Source organism: Aspergillus affinis (genome assembly GCF_023601865.1).
Source record: "Aspergillus affinis strain CMG 70 chromosome Unknown NODE_142_length_87120_cov_88_788277, whole genome shotgun sequence".
In the NCBI taxonomy this organism is placed as follows: Eukaryota; Fungi; Ascomycota; class Eurotiomycetes; order Eurotiales; family Aspergillaceae; genus Aspergillus; species Aspergillus affinis.
The window spans coordinates 66056-87120 of record NW_026515923.1 but is presented as its reverse complement, the minus strand read 5'-3'; the positions used below and the strand labels follow the sequence as shown (position 1 = coordinate 87120).

The following is a 21065-nucleotide window of genomic DNA, read 5'->3' as shown; positions in this document are numbered from 1 at the left end:
ATAGTCAAGCCTTGGGTTTGACGATACTATTGCCGATATTGGAAAACCATGACTATATAGTATCGTGAACAGCCCTAGATAGAATCACTATCGCTTGGGACAATACAGAACCCATTCAACAGGCTAGAATATCGAAGGTCCATCGCATCTAGGATCACAGCCGAGCCAGTCGCATTCTTTCCGTGGGTATACGCGAAATCGCTCAAGGAGCTTATCTTTCCAGCCCTTCAAATTAGGGCTGCTCCAGTCTCCATACGCTCGTTCCGTAAAAGCTACGCCATACTTTGCGTTTTCGGAGAGAAAGAGATTGAGAATTGAGAATTGCGCATTGTTAGCGTCAATGAGAGCCACCACTTAGGAATGTTTGTCTCCAGACTTGGCGGAGGGAAGTCTATGAAGCGAGGGAATCAGATCGCAGTTAGCATCTCGGAACATCATCTCCAGGTAATATCTTCGAGCCTTGACACTATCATACCTGCAAATTTACACCTTGAGAATGTGGTTTTATGGACAAAATTCATGACGGCCAAGAACCACAATCATTGCCAGCTTAGAACAGCCCTGGCAGAGGGATCGGCTGCTCGAAGTGCGCACCGGAAAGGCGAAGCCAGCCTTTGGTCTGCCTGTACAATCCGCCATCTTCAAATCAGTACGATACGGCTCAAGGTCGGTGGACAAGCTGGACTGCCAAGTTGATGAGTATGTCTATAATCACCGAGATCGGGATGAGTTACAAACCTCGATTGACTGAAGGAAGTCTCATGGGGCTTGCCCGCAGATTTCTGAACGACAAGGATGTGTTATTATAAAAGAGTGCCACAATAGGAATCATTCGTTTGATAAGGATGGCCGAATTCGCTATCACGAACACGAAAATATTATAACGTGGTAATATTCATCCTTTCATTTCCCATCACCAACCTGGCCAAGTCAGTCCTAATTGTATCCGATTGACAGTGAAGCCTCAATCGTTTTAGTGGTTGAGCTTGAAAGCATTGAGTGCAGTAGTATATTATATTTACTGTTGTTTCCTGGGATAGCATGAATGACCTCATGCTTGCTTCTATCTTTAGTTTAAAAGACCCAGCAATAGAGCTTAATCGATAAACTATTATAAGCTCGCCGAGCCTGCTCTTTCTGCCGTATGTACATGTTTGGTGGGTGAAAAGTATTCCCTGGGACAGCGCAGCCCCGAATAAGCGAACTCATGAGCCCAAAATCCAGATATCCATGGATGATGTTCTGAATTTTCCTAGTGGATCCGTTTCTTTGATGTGTGTACGAAGACCTCGTGAAGGCTTCTTCCCCGGCCCTTTTGATGTCGGACCAGGGAAAGCATTCGTTAAAGTCGCTCCGGAATGTCTTCTAACGGACTCGATTTCGGATATTTTCGGGCTCTGCGACGGAAGAAGACTCGCTTAGCCCATTTCCAGGCTTCAACGCCAATGAAGAACAGAACAGCCTCGACCGCCACAATGCCCCATTCCCAGGTGATGGGCTTATGTTTGAAGACGACGTCGTTCAAAACGGGGATGTAGAGGACAGGGAACATGGTGATCCATCTGGCCATGATGGACCAGGAAAGAAACTTGTTCCGCCAGACGTCGTACATCCACTGTGTAAAGTATTTCTTGGATTTTGGCTGCATGCGGAAGAAAGACCGGCGCATGTTGACCATTTCCCAAGCCAGGAACAGCGCAAACCAAGTCAGGCACACGAACGTGGTGGCACGTGCTCGGAAGACTAGTTCGCGGTCTTTGATCTTTTCTGACCACTCCTTGTTGCAACCGCGGGCCAGTTTACCGTCACCGAATCCCCACATGCGGACAGAGAATGCCGCCAGGCAGAGCGCTGCGGTCCAGATACCATACACCAGAATGTCGATGATCACCTCCCAGGTGAATATGCCTTGCTTACTCTAGGGAGGACGGTTCATGATGTCAGGGGCAGCCACCTCCTTTCCAAGACCCATGTCGGTCATACCCGATGTAATCATGATAATCCAGAGAATTTTGACCGGTGACAGAGGGAAGACAGATTGATTATCAGCGTCTTTGAAAGCCAGTCCGATAAGTAAGGTACAGGCCTGAGCGATGTTTTCTGACAAAAGATGAAGCACGAATTTTTGAATATTATCAAAGATACGACGACTTTCTTCAACGGCATTGAGAATTGACGCGAAGTTATCGTCCGTAAGTATAATGTCAGATGCATCTTTGGCCAATCGGAACCTGCCTGTCCCATAGCGATACTAATATCAGTATGCTTGAGCGAGGGAGAATTATTCACTCCGTCTCCAGTCATGGCCGTAAAGCGACCACGGCGATGAAGGGCGTCGATTATGCGTACCTTAGTCTGTGGGGTGCAGTGTGCAATGACCAAAGGCAGAGTCGGAAGCGAATCCACCTCTTCATCAGTGAGTTTGTCGAATTGACTAGCCGTCATTACCATGGCGTCCGCGACATCGGCCGCCACTGCGTTGAAATCAGCAGGAAGAATTCCCACTTGCTGAGCAATCGCTTTGGCAGTGCCAGGGTGATCGCCAGTGACCATATGGACAACAATACCAGCCCGGTAACAGGCTTGTATTGAGTTCGCTGTCTCGGGGCGCGGAGGATCATACAATTCGATCAGTCCCAGGAAGCACAGATCATTCTCTACATCCTCACGTTCCAGGTCGGAACCTTCGAGCAGTTGTGCCTGACCAGTATACGGTCGATGAGCTAGAGCCAATACCCGAAGTCCCAGCTTGGCAAGTTCCTCCATGTTCTGAAAGATTTTTTCACGGTGGTCATCAGTCATTGGCACTAGGGCTGTTCACGATACTATATAGTCATGATTTTCGAATATCGCCAATAGTGGAACCTCGATGCAAAGACTTGAATGGCGATTTCTGTGGGTTCACCCCGCGCGTTCCATTCGCCCTCTTCGGACATGTATACATGAGAGAGGTTGGCCATAGACGCGACGTCCAAGAAATCCTCGAGCTGGCGTTTTCCCGAGACTAGGCCTTCTGCATTTTCTGCTGCGGGACCTTCCTTCTCGTCATCGAATTGCAAAGGAGATACTGGTGTGAAGGTGACATCTCCAATGGTAGGATTGAATGTCTCATTAGATGTGCCAATAGAGTAAGTTCCTTGAGACGGAATCCATGCTTTTTTGACAACCATCTTGCCCTAGGTCAATGTACCGGTCTTCTCGGAACAGATGTCGGTGACGGCACCGAGTGCTTCCAACGTGTCTAACTTGCGAACAATTACGTTCCGCTGGACCATGCGCTTGGTACCTACTGCCATAGTAATTGTGAGCACGACCACCAGGCACGCCGGAATCATACTAATACCGGTTGCAACTGCATACATGATGACTTCGGTATTGCTGCTGAAGAGATTCGCAGCCATGCACACAATGGCAAAAATAACAGTAACTCCAAATGGTAAACAGGCAAGTTTTGACAGCTTCCTTTGTAAGAGCGTTCCGATATTGATACCGAGAAATCGACCCACAGCATCCGTCCCGGTGAGAGTCCAAGCCTGGAAGTACTGTCGCTTCTTGGTTTCACCGTTAGGATCACGCTTGACGGGACGACGCTTACTGTCACTACCCCGCAATGCGAGAGCAATGGAACCGATCTCCGTGGACATACCTGTACTGACGACGACACCACGGCCACGGCCACGGGTGACCGTGCTCGAGCTATAAGCAATATTGAGACGGTCGCCAGGGCCAGTGTCTTCTTTAAATGTTGAGTCACATTCCTTCTGGACGGGAAGAGACTCGCCGGTCAGGAGTGCTTCATCGGTCTCGAAGTTGACTGTTTCCACCAGGCTAGTACTGTTAGTAAAATGATAGAGACGGCCCCAGCGGCTTTCTAGTCGTTTAATATGGTCACAGAGGGCGCTCATAGAGCTGAAACTTGCTAAATCGTAGGATAGAAGTGTTGTCATTGGCAAACGGTAGGTTTCGGCTACAGGTTCCGATGGTCTGGGGTGAGCCATAATGATCGATTGTCAGAGATGGACTGGTTGTGGGGGGAAAGAACGCAAATGGTGCATGAGATGAGGACGAGTTAATGAGTCTGAATCTATGGTTAGCTACATCATAAGGGCAAATTTCCCGGTGGAGATGGCGTTGTGCGTGAGCTGGAGTTTCAAATCGACATGCACGCCGGAATCCTCTCAGAGCGCAGGGTGTTCCGTCCATATGGGATAGCCGGAGGGGAAGATGGAGCCCGTGGAATCAACCTTTGGATCAAGAAGAGTGGACTCACGGTCAATATCGGCGGGAAGAACCAGTGTCAAGTCAAGGCAGGCGATCGGATACGCATCCTGACGCCGGGAGGGGGTTATGGAATTCACAGAGATGGGAGTGTGCCCGGTGAAAGAACACCCAGGTCGCCATCTTTTACACCTCACGCCAACGGCTCATATCATGTTATGCAAGCCCTCGCGGTGACAAATTGGGGGGCAGAAGTTTGTAATATTTCAACAAAAAAGACCAAATTTCCAATGCATTGTCACTTCACCCTCTTGATGATTATCTTGTGAGTGGCTATAAGATAGCGTAGTTGCAAGCATCAACAAGCCCTTGCTTACCTGCACATCCGTATATATAAAGGTGGAAAATTATGGAGCATGAGAAATAATCCGAATGCCAGCCTGTTGTCTCCTGCCGGTATAGACTCATCGAAACTTCCACCACGTAGCATGACTTTGCCAGCTCACTGTGTACGTCTAATCACATAATGAGTCCTAAATTTTGATCCTCGATATTTCATTCAAAGGGTTACAATTTGCGTATTACGTGTACGATTTCATTAATGTCATATTCTCATGCACACCCAAACAAATTGCGCGTGGTCTTTTGGAATATAAATATCGTACCGAGTTTGACGTACTTCAACCTAGTAGGCATATATAAAGGTAGTTATCATAAGGAGAGTAGATCGCACAAAATCATTGGATGTGGATTTGAGTGAATTTGTGGGTCTTCAAAACAGAACTGACATGGAAATGAAGGGGAATTGATTCTATACAATACCATGTGCTTTAGCGCACGCTGCTGAAGCCTTGGAATAGCCAACTTTGTATACATTTTCCACGGAAAACAAGAGAAAAGTTCTTAGATCGCTAGTTTCAATTATTTAGCTTCAGCCCCAATGGAAATATCCAGATACAGGGGTCGCCTGAACTATGTACTTCCCTGATCAGGGCAAGTAATGACATGTATGAGCACCACACCCGTTTGAGTTATGGGAAAACCTGATATGGTCTGCACCCGTAACCTTTTTCCATAGGAAAATGGTACTGGGCTTGGCTTTATCTAATAGGTTGATACTGCCCTCCATGACATCATGTTCATAGTTGGTTGTAAGATAAATGCAAGGGGGAGGCGAAGTGTCCCACGGAAAACAAGAGAAAATTTTTCTGATCGCTAGTTTCAATTATTTAGCTTCAGCCCCAATAGAAATATCCAGATACAAGGGTCGCCTGAGCTATGTACTTCCCTTATTAGGGCAATTAATGGCATTTATGAGCACCACACCCGTTTGAGTTATGGGAAAACATGATATGGTCTGCACCCGTACCCTTTTTCCATAAGAAAGTGGTACTGGGCTTGATTTTATCTAATAGGTTAATGCTGCTCTCCGTGACATCATGCTCATAGTTGGTTGTAAGATAAATGCAAGAGGGGGGCGAGGTGTCCCGTTTCGAAGGCTTCTATCATTGTATACAATTTCGACCTGAGCCTTTTGAACTCAACTGAAAGTTGTAAACTCTACTGCAGCAATCAAGAAGACATTCATACCCACTGCCAAAGGTCTGGACCAGGGACTATATTATTATATCAACATGACTGTTCAAACTCTCAACCAGCTTCTGAGCAACGCAGCCAGCTCCAGCACAAACCGTGAGGTTGTGACCTACCCCAGCGGGTCAATCGACAAGGAGGCCCAGCGGCTCACTTATGGGGACCTTTATACGCTGGTAATCGGTAACGGCAATCTCTTGCGCAACCTCAATGTGTGTTCTGATGGCTCTATCGTTCTACTTCATTTCGAAAATCATCTCGATAATATTATCTGGCTGTGGTCTGTTATCCATGCAGGATGTGTCCCCGCCATGTCGACTGGTTTTCCAAAAAGCACGGATTCTTGTAAAAGGCATCTGTGCCATCTGAATAGTCTTCTGGACAATCCTGTTTGCCTAACGAGCTCGAATATACGGTCCATATTCCCATCAGATACTGATCTCAATATTATCGACGTTGAAACGCTTGGGATACCCCGACATAATTCGCTCGGAGCATTCGCTAGCCCTCTCAGTTCTAAGCCAGCTGATACGGCTTTACTTATGTTAACTTCTGGTAGCACCGGTCTACCGAAAGCAGTCTGCTTGACTCATGGGCAGATAATTGCTTCCCTTCAGGGGAAATGCGCGATTCTACCCGTGAAGGATGGCGGTGCCTTTTTGAATTGGATCCGGCTTGATCATGTCGGCAGCCTTATTGAAATACACCTCCTTTCTTTGTTCACCGGGACAGACCAAGTGCATGTTCAACCGGAAGACATCGTGTCCGAGCCATCTACCTTTCTTCGGGTGATCGAGCGACATCACGTTGCTAGGACGTTTGCTCCGAATTTTTTCCTTGCAGAACTTGAGCGCTTTTTTGATTCCGCTGGCGCAGCAAGCGACAGCTTTAATCTGAGCTCTCTGCAGGCCATTGTGTCTGGAGGCGAAGGAAACGTGGTTTCGAACTGCTCTCGGGTCTCCCGTCGGCTTCAAGAACACGGCGCGCCTTCAAACGTCATTGTGCCGGCTTTTGGCATGACCGAAACATGTGCTGGATCGATATATAACCTTTCATTTCCCTCGCATGACCTGGAGCAGAAGTATGAATTTGCATCTGTTGGATATGGTGTCCCTGGGATTGAAGTCCGCATCACCTCCTCCGAGGGTGCATTGACTGGTCCAGGCGAGGTTGGAAACCTCGAACTCAAGGGCCCTGCCGTATTTTCCGCCTACCATAACGATCTGTTCGCGACTGAAGAAGCATTCACGTCGGATCGATGGTTTAAAACCGGAGACATGGCACTCACAGATAAGAGTGGGAGGCTAGTCCTGGTCGGACGTACGAAGCATGTCATTTCAATCAATGGGGTCAAGTATTACCCACAGACTCTCGAGGCTGCGATCGAGGACGCAGGCATAGAAGGGGTCACGGGAGGAGATTTGGTGTGCTTTTCCCAACATTCCCCTGGTGCTCCAACAGAAGCTGTTTGTATCATGTATGTTCCTAGGTACCCAAATGGGGATCTTGAGGCCCGGCATAACACGATGAAAGCTATTGGAAAAGCAGTTTTCATGATAACAAATAGTCATCCGATCGTGTTGCCAGTGCAAAGGATTGAAAGATCAGCACTTGGAAAGATAGAAAGATCTGTCATGTCCAGAGCGTTTGAAAATGGCCAGTTCCAGGTTGATCAGATGAGGAACGCCGAAATGATCGAAAGATATCAGCGTTCGATCTACCTGCCACCAGAAAACAACATAGAGAGGATAGTCTTGGAGGAAGTTGCAGATGCTTTGAACGTGGAGCAAGAATGCATCAGTGCGACAACCAACATTTTTGAGATGGGATTGACATCCATCAGCCTAATCAAACTGCAAAGATGTCTTCAAAGACGACTAGCCCTTGTCAAAGAAGTTCCCGTTGCCACCATCATCACGCATTCAACAGTGCGCAGGTTAGCGGTGTCACTGCAAGAGCCTGATGCATATACACCCTTTGTGCCGCTCCAAATACAGGGCAAGAAACCCCCACTCTGGCTGATACATCCAGCAGCTGGCGAAGCACTCGTCTTCCTGAACCTGGCCAAGCAGATTACTGATCGCCCAGTATTCAGCTTCCGCGCACGAGGATTCATTCCTGGTGAACCTTATTTCTCCAGCCTGGAGGAGTGTATTTCTATCTACTACTCGAATCTTAAAAAGCAACAGCCTCAAGGACCGTACTGCATCATGGGATATTCATACGGCGCAATGCTGGCTTTTGAGATTGGCAAAATTCTTGAACAGAATGGCGACGAAGTACGCTTTTTGGCTAGCGTCAACCGCCCACCGCATGTGCACCCACGTCTGCAGCAAGTGCAATGGTCAGACTGTCTGCTCAATCTGGCTTATTTTGTGGACGTCATAACAGAGGATGTGTTCCGCACACTGTTGACTGAGTTAGCAGGCTTGTCCAAGGTAGACGCTATCACGCGCCTCATCCATTCTGCGAACGCATCCCGGTTGTCTAATCTAGCGCTGGATGAGCAGAAATTGGAGAATTGGGCAAATGTCACCTTTAGTCTGCAAGAAATCGCAAGGAAATACCAACCTAAAGGGTCGGTCGAGCACCTGGACATCTTTTATTGCGATCCACTTGAGATGGTCGGGGCTACTAAGGAAGAATGGTTGCAACGTTTGGGCAAATGGCAAGACTTCTCAAGAAAGAAAATTAAATACTACGGGCTTCCGGGGAAGCATCACGATGTATTTGGGCCCAGACATGTACGAGAGTTGCACAAGTCGCTTGAACAGGCAATGATGGTGAGAGGCGTATGAAGGTAAAGCCAGCAGGAAGGTCCAGCATTCATCACCTAGTCACCTGGTTGAATTACTGACCTCGATGACCTGATATCAAACCTTCATTATCTCATGCTTTGGTAGCCCATGGTCTTGATTGAGATGAAATAGTATGATTCTCCTTGACGACCCTGTAGCAGAGTGCCTGGGTCTCGTTCCGGCAGAATTGAATTTGAGGTCTTCGCATTCTTCTATTATAAATCGTAAGCGTTCCCTAGTCTCATCATTTCAGTTAGCCATGTAGCCATGCTAGTTGGTGCTGCTGTTGACTTTCTCTCGCTGCGTTTTGAATATCACTGAGACCAGACATGGCTGGAGTTAAGAATCGAACAACAAAATGCAGTCTCATCAGGAAGGCTTTATAGTGAAGGGAACGAGGAGTAATGACAAGAGGCGGGTTGAGTAGTAGATCAAAATGTTGACCATCTGACATCGAACGGCTGGGAAGTCACCCTGCTTAGCTTCAAGGGAGAAATAGTCGTCCCTCTTGACTTTCGTAACAATCGTCAGGTAAAAAGGTTGGAGGTTGCATAGTTATTGTGACGACAAGCGGGTTGTATCATCCCAGGACATAAGCGAGCAGGACGTATAATGTATCAATCAATAGGTGACTAAAATTGGTCACATTATCGTCGCATGCTCTGCAAAACCGATTTCAATCGCCAACATTATTAGATCATGCTGGTGTGCCTGGCCATCTTCTCGTGAGACGCGCCCGCTCCAAGTATCGAAAGTTCGACGACAGGAAATTGGATTCCACACTATTAGAGGACTTTCGTTAGGCTTCGCAGTTAGCTAGCCTTTTCGGCTCCTGTCTATCATAAATAGGCGGCTAGTTCTTACCAGATCAAATATAGAAGACTTTGATCATTTGTCGAGGGCTACTGGTTGACATATGCTTGAGTCATGATTCGTTGGGTGTCAGTTAAAAACCAGAAAACTAGCCTGCTCATACGTTGAGTAGAATGGATAAGTAGTACAATGATATTCGAGCGATATTTGAATGTGTGATTTTCTGTTGCATATGAACATCTTTCTGAGAGACTTGAATTTTTTCCAGTAGCAGAATCGGCATATTTCCATCCCTTTCTGCCGTCCTTGGCCATAGAGATTGTCCTTGCCGGGAAAATCCAACAGCCAAAAGAGAGCTATTTCCAGGAGCTTGTTCGCTACTGACTCTACTCCTCGTGTCAAACCAGAAGACTTTCATATAGAGGAGGTGACTGGCGGAAGCACGCGGGTGTCAGCTCTGGCCACAGAAGTGGGTATCCTTCTGCGCGGTCCCCAGGCGTAGACGTTTGAAAATGACATCCTGCTGGAGCTAGCCGCCGACGAAGGCAAGAAGTATCGTAGGACTTTCGAATTTCCCGGTATTGATTAGTTGGAAGCGCTAATTGGTAATGGGCACGGCGCAGAATATGTTTCACAGATGCGACAAGACGCCCCCGAGTTGCCGTTCCCGGACCCACCGGACATAAACAACTACGCGGCCATACCCCGGATTAAATTAAAGCTAATCCACTCGTCCACCTGTCATACCCTCCTCCGCCTCTAGTTTGTATCTCCTTGGAAATTTGAGCCCATTAGAATATAAGCATGCATAGCTATGCGTGTGCAACCCTGTTTCATGCAAACACTGATTCCAGGGCCATTTGCTAGGGCACAGACGATTGACAATAATAATCTCTTAAGAGTTCTTCAAGAAGTGAGCAGTTACGACACCGCCTTACTATTGAAAATCTTTCAAAAATAAATTTAGTCATCAACATGAGCGGAATGATAAATGTCATAATGTTAAAGCGATATCCGGTAGTGAAAAAAACTAAGTTTGTAACATTCACTTGTATTCTATCACTTTTTAACACCGCCTCTCGGAGATCAAATGACTTATGGAAAGGGATGTCTCTCTTAGTGTTCTTTATTATGAAGAGCAATGCTGTAACGGGGTATTCAATTTAATGATCTGAGGGGTTATTACATTCATATTCATCATCAATCTAGATGTTACCTCCTGAAGCCAGGGAGCTTCCCTGTACGGAGGAACGTTCTGGTTAGTTAGTATAGGATCAAGGGATCCTCCGCGGTAGGCATCCAGGAACATTCCTAGTTATCCTGCAAGCATTCCTGCCTGAGGCAAAGCCCCAGGCAGTATATAGAGCCCCTGGATTCTCTCTCCTAGAGAGCCTTTCCTCCCTATGGGAAAATTCTTTGACTACGAGTCATAAGCAAACTTGTCTTTTACTAAGATCCTTTGTAGACCGTCACACTAGATATTAAGTTAAGACAGATGTACGCTATTAGCACATAAACAAATGGTAGTAGTGGATTAATCTACTTTTCGAGCCTTTTCTTCTATTTATTTTATAGCATGAAGTAGGCAGGACGGTGCGTCGTACGATTCTCGTGGAATTGAGTCACTTGTTAATTATAAAGTAGCGGGTGATCGATAGAAAATATATTATTACCGGTCAGGAACCTCCTCCACCCACAAAAAAACACCCAAAGAAAGCAAGCCGGGCTTGGTTTTGTCTCTAAAGCATAAAAATAAACAAAAACAAAAAAACATACAACAGCACTTATATGTTCGTGGTCACCCACCCCAGCGCCCGCAGGCTTGCCGCTTTGACGTTGCTGATCAGGCGGCTTCAGGTGAAGTCTTCAGTCCCCTGAATATTTTGCACCCAAGCTACCAAACGTAGCATTCTGATATTGGAACACAAAAGCCAGAAAGAGGGGCAGATACACCTTTAAAAAGATGGCGCTCACACCGTCTTACTCTTCCTTCTTTATCCTTCCTTCTTTATCCTTCCTTCTTTATCCTTCCTTCTTTATCCTTCCTCCTTTATCCTTCCTCCTTTGTCTTTCCTCCTTTATCTTCCCTCCTTTATCTTTCCTCCTTTATCTTTCTTCCTTTCATACTTCAGCCTACTCGTTCGACATGCGACAAGATCCAACAGCGAGGTTTACGTGTGTAGTCAACCTCGATGATCATAATAACAAAGAAATAAAGCGAGCTATTCTTCCACGAACACAAGAGGAATATGACCGAGCTCTTGGGATATTTGACCGGTAGACAAATATCTCTGGTCTGCAGAGAATTCTTACTGATATTTTCAGATTCCTAGAGCTACACCCTGCCGCCCGTTCTCCACCTGACATCCAAACTTACAAAGCCTTCCTTGAGTTTGTAGCTAAAAATACAGATGGGCGAATCGAGAATAAACCCACACCTGACACCATTGAAAATTTTCGACGGCACTTTGAGGCAGGCCTATCTCGAAATAGGGACTTCCATGTCCCCCAAAGTATGTCAACAACAATGAAAGAGGTTCGTCTGCTTAAACTCTGCTTAAGGTCTCTACAGTATACTAAAGATATCTCTAGTATATTATATCAGACCTGGCAAATAAACTTGGTCTTCCAAATGTCGAGATGCCTAAAGACGGATTCTCTCCGAATGATTTGACTGTCCTTCAAACTCAGCTCTGGTGTAGGGACTTTAAGGAATACCGGGGGTGTTATCCTGATCGGAGTAGAGTACAGCTAACGGCATCAATGTTACTGTATTGTTTTTCCTCTGCCCGAACAGGTGAAGTCCATGAATCAACAGCTCGCCGAACTGTCGCTCGTGAGAAAAAAAGTGATGATAAGGATTCAATTCTTCGTGCCGCTGTTATGGCAGCATGCTATAAGGTTCGTGATTAAAAATTACAAGTTTGAAAGCTGTAATACTAATAGGCTATAGCATTTTGTACTCACTGTAGAGCTAGTCGATCAGATTCCGATGCTGGTTTTAACATATTCTCGGGAGTATATCAAAGGTTACAAGCGAATGAAGAAATGGCAACTTCCAATAAATGCCTTTTATGAGGTGTATAGGGAGGAGGTACCCCTGTTCTTTAATTTTATTCTGTTTATGTTGCCACTGTTCTCCGGTGACCGGGCCTTTCTCCAGTATAATTCTTGTTCTGAGATACTTGATGCAGTCGACTCTATCAAGCTTACTGATCTGGTTACACAAGATAATCATATTATCTTGGTCATTCATTTCAGAAATGAGATCCTCGACATACCAATCTTCAGACCATTCAATGAACTTGATTGTGAACGTTCTACTGGAAAAGCGAGAGGTGCTGATGCCTTTGGAAAAGAGTTTGCAGATCTTGGACATCGAAGTGGATATAATCGCAATGTTACTGCCCGTGCGTGTCGCCGATGGAATCTTATGGAAGCAGGCAAGCAAATCCCAATTCAGTTATTTATATATAAGTATTAACATTCTCCAGATAAAAAGTACTCTCAGACAGCCCGAATGAAACAGGCCGGACACGTCGAACCGCGCACCTTTGGCAGGTCATATGCTCACCCTGTGTGCGAAGTAGATGGACCTGCAACCTACCTGAATATTGCCTCTCGCCATGAACATATCCAAAATCGACGGAGTATGGGACTGTACCGAGACCCCAACCTATGGCAATCTCTAGCCGCGAAAGCGGAGTTTGAATTCCAGGAAAGAGAAGACATTATAGCTCTTGATAACGAATCAACCTCACTTAAAAAGCAGCTTGAAGACGCAAATGACCCCGAAACTGTCAAAGAAATACGTTTACAGCGCCGTCGTATCCAGAGTCAAAAGGACAAACTATATCTAGAGGAACTAAAACAACAACGTCATCTCCAACAAGGTACTCAATCAGGAAATATTTATGAACAAACTTCTTTCCTCTATCATCGACGTGCTATGCCAGAGCGTGATCTTCTTGCTAGGATATTGCCCACTAAGTCATCTATACGAAGCCCAACTGGACGAGAGGCTATACTAGCGTTAGAAGCAATTTGCAGAAATCATCATCAAGTTGCTTATCGCTCAGGTCTACAGCCAGTCGATGGAAGTTGTGTATGCGGCAAATCGTTAGATATGTAAGTTTGCTCTTATTTATGTGATATTATCTCGACTAACTTAATAGGTTCCGTCCACATCGTCAATGGCTTCATCTCTATCGTTGTATGTCAGAACAAATTCGCCGAATAGGGAGTGATTGCTTTGCGGAATTTTGCTTTGAGTGTGGCTTGTGGTCTAATAATCGGAAAGACTGGCACGAGCATTGCGCAGTTCATCTCTGCACACCAGATGATTTGCTTCGATGTGATCCAATAATATTCCGGAATTGTCCAGTTAAGCCTGGTTACTGCCCATTTTGCTTGGGCGATAGCAGCCTATGGCCTACAAAACGGATGGAACAGTATTTGGATATGAGCAAATGGTACAGCCACGTTCAATCTCATTTGAACAGTAAGGCTCTACTTGGCAAATTCCATTGTCGTCATCCAGCATGCCAGCAAGAATGTGGGTCACTGGCAGAGCTATCTTACCATCTTGAAGATATTCACTGCTTCAAGCCTCCACGTGGAAAGAAACGCTCGATAGAATAGACTTTTTGCGAGCCTAGAAGCCAGGTTGCAGGAACGTCATTTGACTATATAATTGACAGAGCTTAGTTGGTTTTTGATCATAATATATGGAAAACTTTTATCTTTGACGATTCTTTCCACTTGAGCTGCCTACCTGACATAGGGTACGCATCGTTCTCCACAAATACGCTCCTACGGTATACACGGGTCTTGGGCCTCTAGGAACGGTTCTAAAAAATGTCCACTAGAGGTGCAAGGAAATAATAAAAAATGCTTAGAAATCACCAATTTTCACATTATTAAACAAACCTCACTAACTCACATAGAATACATAGAGTGGGAAAGACTGTCTGAGAGCAGTATGAAAAACTGACATATAGAGCCATGTGTATTCCAGGTCGTTGACTTGGAATTCTGGTCTTTTTATTTTTTAGTAGCTCAGCGGGTACACACAAAGTCGAAACCAGTGCCACCCCTCCAGACCCTTCTCTTTGTTTTATCGAGTAGAGACTAGTCTGTAAATAGGAAGATTTGGATTTTAAGCCAATCATATTTATTTGCCAAGCCTTTTATCAGGCGCTTTACCCTCTTTGTACTGCGGAGAACAAAAGAGACTAAACTCGGGGTGACACTGGTTTCGCAACCGAGTATAGCCATCCCACACGGCCTACTAAGGGATCTGTAGAAGCGCACCTACCTCTTTCAGATCCGTGACAAGCAGATGGAAGGGTTGCCAACTAGATAGCTACTCAGCGCTAGCGGTAAACTACACCATACAGTACCTACCTTGGTAACTACCTTCCCATTTTCCGCAGCATCCTATCTTGCTTCCTTCTCTATACATTCCTAGTTATCTGGTTTACAATCATCAGCTTGAGCTCCTTTATCCTCGTCTTCATCGACTCTCCTTGCGTTGCTTGTAGGCCTCATGGTCGTGATCCTGAGTGGGAATTTTCGCGGCGTATCCGCAGGATTTTTAATTACCCAATGCGAAGTCTCCTTCATCTATAACTTCCTGAAGCCAAGAAGCTTCCCGGTACGGAGGAACGTTCCGGTCAGTTAGTATAGGATCGAGGGACCCTCCGGTAGGCAGTACAGTACATAGAGGCTCTAGATCCTTCCTCCTAAAAAGCCTTTCTTCCCCATGGGAAAATTCTTTGACTACGAGTCAGAAAAAAACTTGTCTTTTACTAAAACTCTTTGTAGACCGTCACACCACCAATGACACATCAGTCTCCTCCACCATCATATTGACCTACATCACGAGCTTTTTCAGGGAATGACTTGGGTTATTCCGGCTATTGGCCAGAAGCAAATAAGGGTAGCGAAAACAAGACCTGCGGCAAATCATCAGCCTCAGGCAAAAATTGACTAGGAGTAGTGGTGCTATTTTGATTTTCCAACATCACGATGATTTCAAATCAGGGACTACGGAGTAGGGTGTCGGGTTGCAGTTGCTACTTCCCCTCTCGCCTGTTGTTAATCTATTATATGATCGTGCTGAGCCAGAGCTAGAACACGTCATATACCGTACACGGTATATTCCAAGGCTGGACTATTTTTAGGCATACCATCTTTGAAGAGGTTGAAATCTATTGGACCATGAAGGTTTCGTATTGCCTAGTAATTTGTATGCCGAATCGAAGCCCAAAGAAGGTCTGATCATCTTGATTTAGATGATCGAAATGAAGCTATTTAACATGCAATATGACTACGTGGCTTCTTTGGAATCGGCTTATCTTGAAGCCATGAAATGCCGTCAGAGTTGATCTAGACGGCAAGCGGCAAGGTGTTGAATCCTAGCGGTAAAATTGCCCCATTTTCGCTGACAAAATCATATTTCTATTGTGAGGGCCGGGTATTGTTTGTTCTGTTTGCACTGTTTACTCTGCTCTTACTCAGTCCGCCCACTTTCCCTTCCCTTCCTTCCTTCTCTATACTTGAAAGTTTAGTCTTTTAGCACCGAATAAATCAGTTTTGATCATCTTGATTGGCTTTCACACTATTGGATTATTACTTCACATGTTTTTGTATCAAGATTTCACTCGAAGTCCTGATTTTCTGACAACTGCTGAAGCTGGTCAATGATGTGGATTGTAGAGCGTGTTTGTGTTGCAGCTCTGGAAAGTGATAAGTGGAAGACCTTCAATTTTCTGGTATAAAAGCAAAGAAGCTTCTTCAGCTGTTTATTTTCGCTTTGGAGACAAGACTTTTCTTCTTGCAGTTTGTCTAAGTCTTCTTTGAGCTTTTCATATGATATTGTTTCCTGTGGTGTTTCCTTCCTAGAATCTGTCTCTTTTAATGCCCAGATATGACCGCCTTGCAAGGCTTCACAAATCTGAATATAATTATTTGTAGAAAGATCGCTAAGATTTTTCTTGAATAGATGGCTGTAATCTTTGTCATGCTGCCATCGATAGGGATCACTTGGAATAGGGTGTAGTCGTACTTCGGAAGCTGGGATAGATATTGAGAGGTTGTTCTCTGACTTATTAGTAAGGTAAACATATATGATATAACTACAAAACACTTACTTAGATATTCGGATAATCTTTGGCGGCAAATGACTCTCTCTGAAGCTCGCTTTCTATTCGCCGCAGTAGACATTGTAGACATTCCTGGTATTCTCTTGACTTAGGTGACAGGTATTAACATATATAGTTGATTTACTAAGAATAAACTATGATTATTTGCAGACTACAATAGGGCGATACGCGTTCCAAGCTGTTGGCTTGGAATCCCGATATTTTTAGTATAGCTCAGTGCGTAAATGCCCCAGACCTACTAAGGGTCTGATTGGTGAAAGCGCACCCACCATTTTTAGGCCGTACCCGCATCTGCCACAGTCATGGGGATACATAATTCCGGTATATTTATCCGTTCCGGTACCTACCCGCCTCCGTAGGAATTTAAGATCTGTTATCCCTCCCTAGCTTCTAGCTTCAGCGTTCTTGTGGAGTAAAAAGCAGTCACAACTTGAGTTAATTAGAATCCATGATTCGTTTCGTGCTCCGCCCTTCCCCCAAGTATTATTTTCAACTTACTCGGCACTAGTAAGGCACAAAGCTGTTGAAGGTAGGTTTGTAACCAAAGAATAAGCTGCATGGAGTGTAGTTATTCAACTCGTGTTGTGGGATTCACAGGGGAAGGGGGACAGAATGACACTGTATCGGCTATACGCACGTAGCCTACTAAGGAGCGAATACCATACGAATGATAGGGTTCTTAATTCTCTTGCATAACCACTATCTCTTCTTCTTGTAGGGTGTTGTCTAATAGATAGAGGGGTAGATTCGTATCAACTCGCAACTATGTTGCTATCCTACTTACTCTTAAGGCGGGAATACTTCCATTGTCGCCTGAGGAAGCTATCACACTAAATGGCATGAAGAGTGGAAAGATAGGCCAGCGCATATTCAAGATGTAGATCAGCTGAACCAAAGCGCGCCTACTAATATTGGAATATGATATGCACGAGGTGTATTTCCAATAGAAATAGTGCTATCTGAGGAAGAAGATGACAGGACTGATAGTCTAGAGTGCTTGAATTCTCTATCGAAGCTAGCTAGCCAACTGTGGAACATCTACTGTGGGCCACATGTGCACTAAACTAGGTTAGGCAAACTAAGGCCATAGAAATCAGGCAGCAAGGTTCCAACAGAAGATGCGGATCAAATAATGTTGGCAGCCACTGTTTTATGTGACTGACCTGGCGCTATATGGGAAGGGAAGCCCGATGAAACCTTACAGGGGAACATGGTCCCGGTGGTTAGTAATACGTTAAGGGCATATTGATCCTTGTTCATTTACCGTCTACCCCTCAGCCAGGAATGATTAGCGTTTACCAAAGCCGAACACAAAAGCTATATAAACCTAGAGTACACCCTTTAGATACCCTTATTTGTCGTTCTTTCCTTCTTTCTCAATCGATATTCTTGGCATATCAAGGCATTAGCAGATCTAAATTTCTCCGTTAACTAACTAGCCACTAACTACCACGTTGATGTAAGCCAATTCTTTTCCATTTATCTATGCTAGACTAATGCCATCCCTCTCTTGAAACAGAGTCCCTGTCATGTCACGTTTTGCTACCGCCGTATCAACCGGGCAAGCCTTAAATGTGCCCATGAACAAGGCTGGCTTTGTTTCCTTCATCAATGATGGGAAGAAAGCCATTGGCACAGGTAATTTAAATGGCTGCACCGCCATTATGATCGTTTCGAAGAGAGGTGCAATCCTAGCCCATATTTCCCCCCTACCATATCCGACAACGGATGCCCAGGCTGCCAAAAATCACACACGGGAGCAAATGGGGAAGCTCCTCGATATACTGCGGAATGAGAAGGACTTTCGTCTAGCTCCAGATGTCAAAACCTCCGGCATAGTGTGTGGCGTCTTCGAAGGCACTATCGCTTTGCCAGATCAGAAGAATCTCATTGAGGATATTCTTTTGGAGAACCTGGAGGACAATCCAATGCCCAGGGTTCTTAAATATAATATACAAGAGCCTGCTGCCAGGTCACCTGCTGCAGGCACGGTTTTTATTGACGGAAGTGGCCCGGAACCGAAAGTGTATTTAGAAGATGTAGACCAGGGGTGGTTTTGAAGTTCCTATGTATAACTTTGAAGCGCCCCTGTGTGAAAATACTTGTATTCAGAAAGGTGGTGGAGGTGGAAGCTCAACTTAATACAGTGTAAGATGACGTGAGCAGCCATATAACCGGCAAGCTCCAATATAACATGAATCCCCTTCCCCTTTTCTCCAAGTGTCAGTGGTCATCTCATTTGGGTGAATGCGTCCTAGACTCCCAGCTTCATTCCCTAAGCGACGGGACGCAGGTTTCGTTCGACGTCACTCGCAAGGCAATTGTTCCGGAAGACAATCGGATTGTTCCTAATGTGATTTTCCGAGGGTACCAGTCTTATATGTATTTAGCTGGCAGTTCTTGGCCGGCGAGGGTACCTCCATGGAATTTCCTGCGTAGTTTCCCACTTGTGCGTAGCTGTAGTGTCCTGTAGTGCGGTTGTAGGTTCCTATGTGGGCTCTTCGTGTCCGGCCCATTTCACGTGATAGCAGAGCAGGCTTTCCCCAGTATGTCCTCGACATGATATTCAGTCTCACCGTCTACTAGAAGCTCCAGAGGTTGCCGGCCTTTCTGTATTTGCGAGGGGAGAGGGTCCGTTGCTGCTGGGCGGACTAGGCCCATTATGTACCCCTTGGGGAACATAAAGACGGACTGCGCGAGTCCTTATCGTCTCGGTAACACGGTACTTATGGTTCTTCCAGACTAGCTTCTTGCTTGGGCGATCGGTCTTGATATTTTTCAAGCTTAACCAGATCAGGTCGTTCTCCTCCTATTTGGGGGCTGGGAAACGGGACTTGCTCGTTTGGCATTTGGCCTCTTGTTGGGCATAAGTGAATGAGGCCCTGGCCCAATCCATAGCTTCCTTAACAATCAACGCTAAGTTCTCTCCCACTTGAATGGGGCTGCGCGGGGTGCCATTCCAGGAATTACGTTATCCAAAAATCCGTTTAACGCACCTTAGAAGAACAGATGAAGCCTCAATATCATTATTGTACCTCCAGTGGTTTTGGGCATAACCGGGTGGCTTGTGATTGGGTCTATCCACAGATAAAACCCTGCAGATCTAGCCTGATTAGGAAGGCTACAGTGGATAGATCCACCGCACCGTTTATCACATGACAGACAACTGCAAGGGATTATCAGTGGCGGGATCGCCGGTAGATGGTCGGTCCCGCCACTAATAAAAAACGAAACCCGGTCGGGAAGTTCCCTCTTCCTTCTCTGCTGCTCCACCAGCAAAGATGGAAGACCTTCCAACCCGGTTACATACAGCGATAGAGGAGGGCAACTCCAAACTTGCCGCACAGCTTTTGGATATTGGAGCTACTATGAATTTTGAATTGTTCGCTAAAGCAACCCGAGAAAAGCAGTACGACATCCTTCAATCATTTCTTGATCGTGGCTGGGATATCAACACAGGATCCGCCATTGATACCGGAGTCCCTTCAGCACTCGTGTAATTATACCCTGCTCCTTACGTGATTAACATCTGACATACCCTAGTTATACTTTTGACGACCCGGGTCTCGCAACATGGCTTTTGGAGCACGGCGCCGATCCTAATAAACGCTGCCAGCTGCGGGACGCCACTCCTTTATCCTATGCTATCTCCGAGGCTTCATTCACGATTATCAAGCTTTTCTTTCAGTATGGAGGATCGACCGAACATGGCCAGCTTCTGCACTTCGCTTCAATGAGACGTGATTCAGATGCACTAAATATCCTGAAATACCTTTCTAACAGAAGCCCGCATGTTCTGGACAGAATCAATCATTTTCTCGATGAAGGCTACCCAGAATACAGGATGAATTATAGATTTGGTCTCTGTACGCCTGTTCAGTATGCTGCTCGGGCTGGGTCACTGGAGTCTGTGAAATACTTGGTTGAGAATGGAGGAGATCCATGGCGTTTGGATCCCTACAGGCGAAATGCATTGAGCTATGCAGTTCACTATCACCATGAACCTGTAAAGGACTATTTGTCTGATCTCAAGAGTGAAAATTATGTAACTGTGTAATTACTTAAACACTGGAAAAAAAGCGTTTCCTCATCTTTCGTCTTTCCATCGCTGGATTTTTCGTATCTCATATCACCAGATAAATCGGCACTGTGTAGCAACACGAATATGAATTTGTTTTTCCTCTGATTAGGGGGAACCGTGATCTCATCCAAATTAGAGCCGACAAGAAATGGCTTGGCACCAAATTCGTTCACAATTTTATTTAGCCATTCTTCGCTTTTAAAGATGGAACCCCAAATGTTGTAGGCCGTAGTCTCGCGTGGATATAGTGGGGTACATATCAAGGGTGCGATGTACAGAATTGGAAGACAGAAGTGGAAGATGGCGGACGATAGTTAGTTACTGTGGCCGCAGGAGATGACTAATCCGCTTATATCATCGCCTTACTTGACCGATCATGCAACCGTATTGATTTAT

At 45.6% G+C, this 21065-nt stretch overlaps 4 protein-coding genes across 4 annotated transcripts; 3 read left to right on the top strand and 1 right to left on the bottom strand.

The window, feature by feature from the left end:
• Nucleotides 1–1342: 1342 nt before the first annotated feature.
• Nucleotides 1343–3947, bottom strand: KD926_002091 (sodium P-type ATPase; the record flags this gene model as incomplete). Its single annotated transcript, XM_053093890.1, has 5 exons — nucleotides 1343–1908; nucleotides 1984–2251; nucleotides 2350–2813; nucleotides 2906–3136; nucleotides 3191–3947. 5 exons carry the CDS (start codon nucleotides 3945–3947, stop codon nucleotides 1343–1345), a joined length of 2286 nt encoding a protein of 761 aa, XP_052951308.1.
• A 1905-nt stretch (nucleotides 3948–5852) lies between these two features.
• KD926_002090 (non-ribosomal peptide synthetase) lies at nucleotides 5853–8609 on the top strand (the record flags this gene model as incomplete). The annotated part of the gene is made up of 1 exon (XM_053093889.1): nucleotides 5853–8609. The coding sequence occupies one exon, from the start codon at nucleotides 5853–5855 to the stop codon at nucleotides 8607–8609; it is 2757 nt and encodes a 918-aa protein (XP_052951307.1).
• Nucleotides 8610–18117: 9508 nt separating this feature from the next.
• KD926_002089 (uncharacterized protein) lies at nucleotides 18118–18648 on the top strand (the record flags this gene model as incomplete). The annotated part of the gene is made up of 1 exon (XM_053093888.1): nucleotides 18118–18648. The coding sequence occupies one exon, from the start codon at nucleotides 18118–18120 to the stop codon at nucleotides 18646–18648; it is 531 nt and encodes a 176-aa protein (XP_052951306.1).
• Nucleotides 18649–19869: 1221 nt separating this feature from the next.
• On the top strand, nucleotides 19870–20645 carry KD926_002088 (ankyrin; the record flags this gene model as incomplete). The annotated part of the gene is made up of 2 exons (XM_053093887.1): nucleotides 19870–20084; nucleotides 20132–20645. The coding sequence occupies 2 exons, from the start codon at nucleotides 19870–19872 to the stop codon at nucleotides 20643–20645; spliced, it is 729 nt and encodes a 242-aa protein (XP_052951305.1).
• Between the last annotated feature and the right edge of the window lie 420 nt (nucleotides 20646–21065).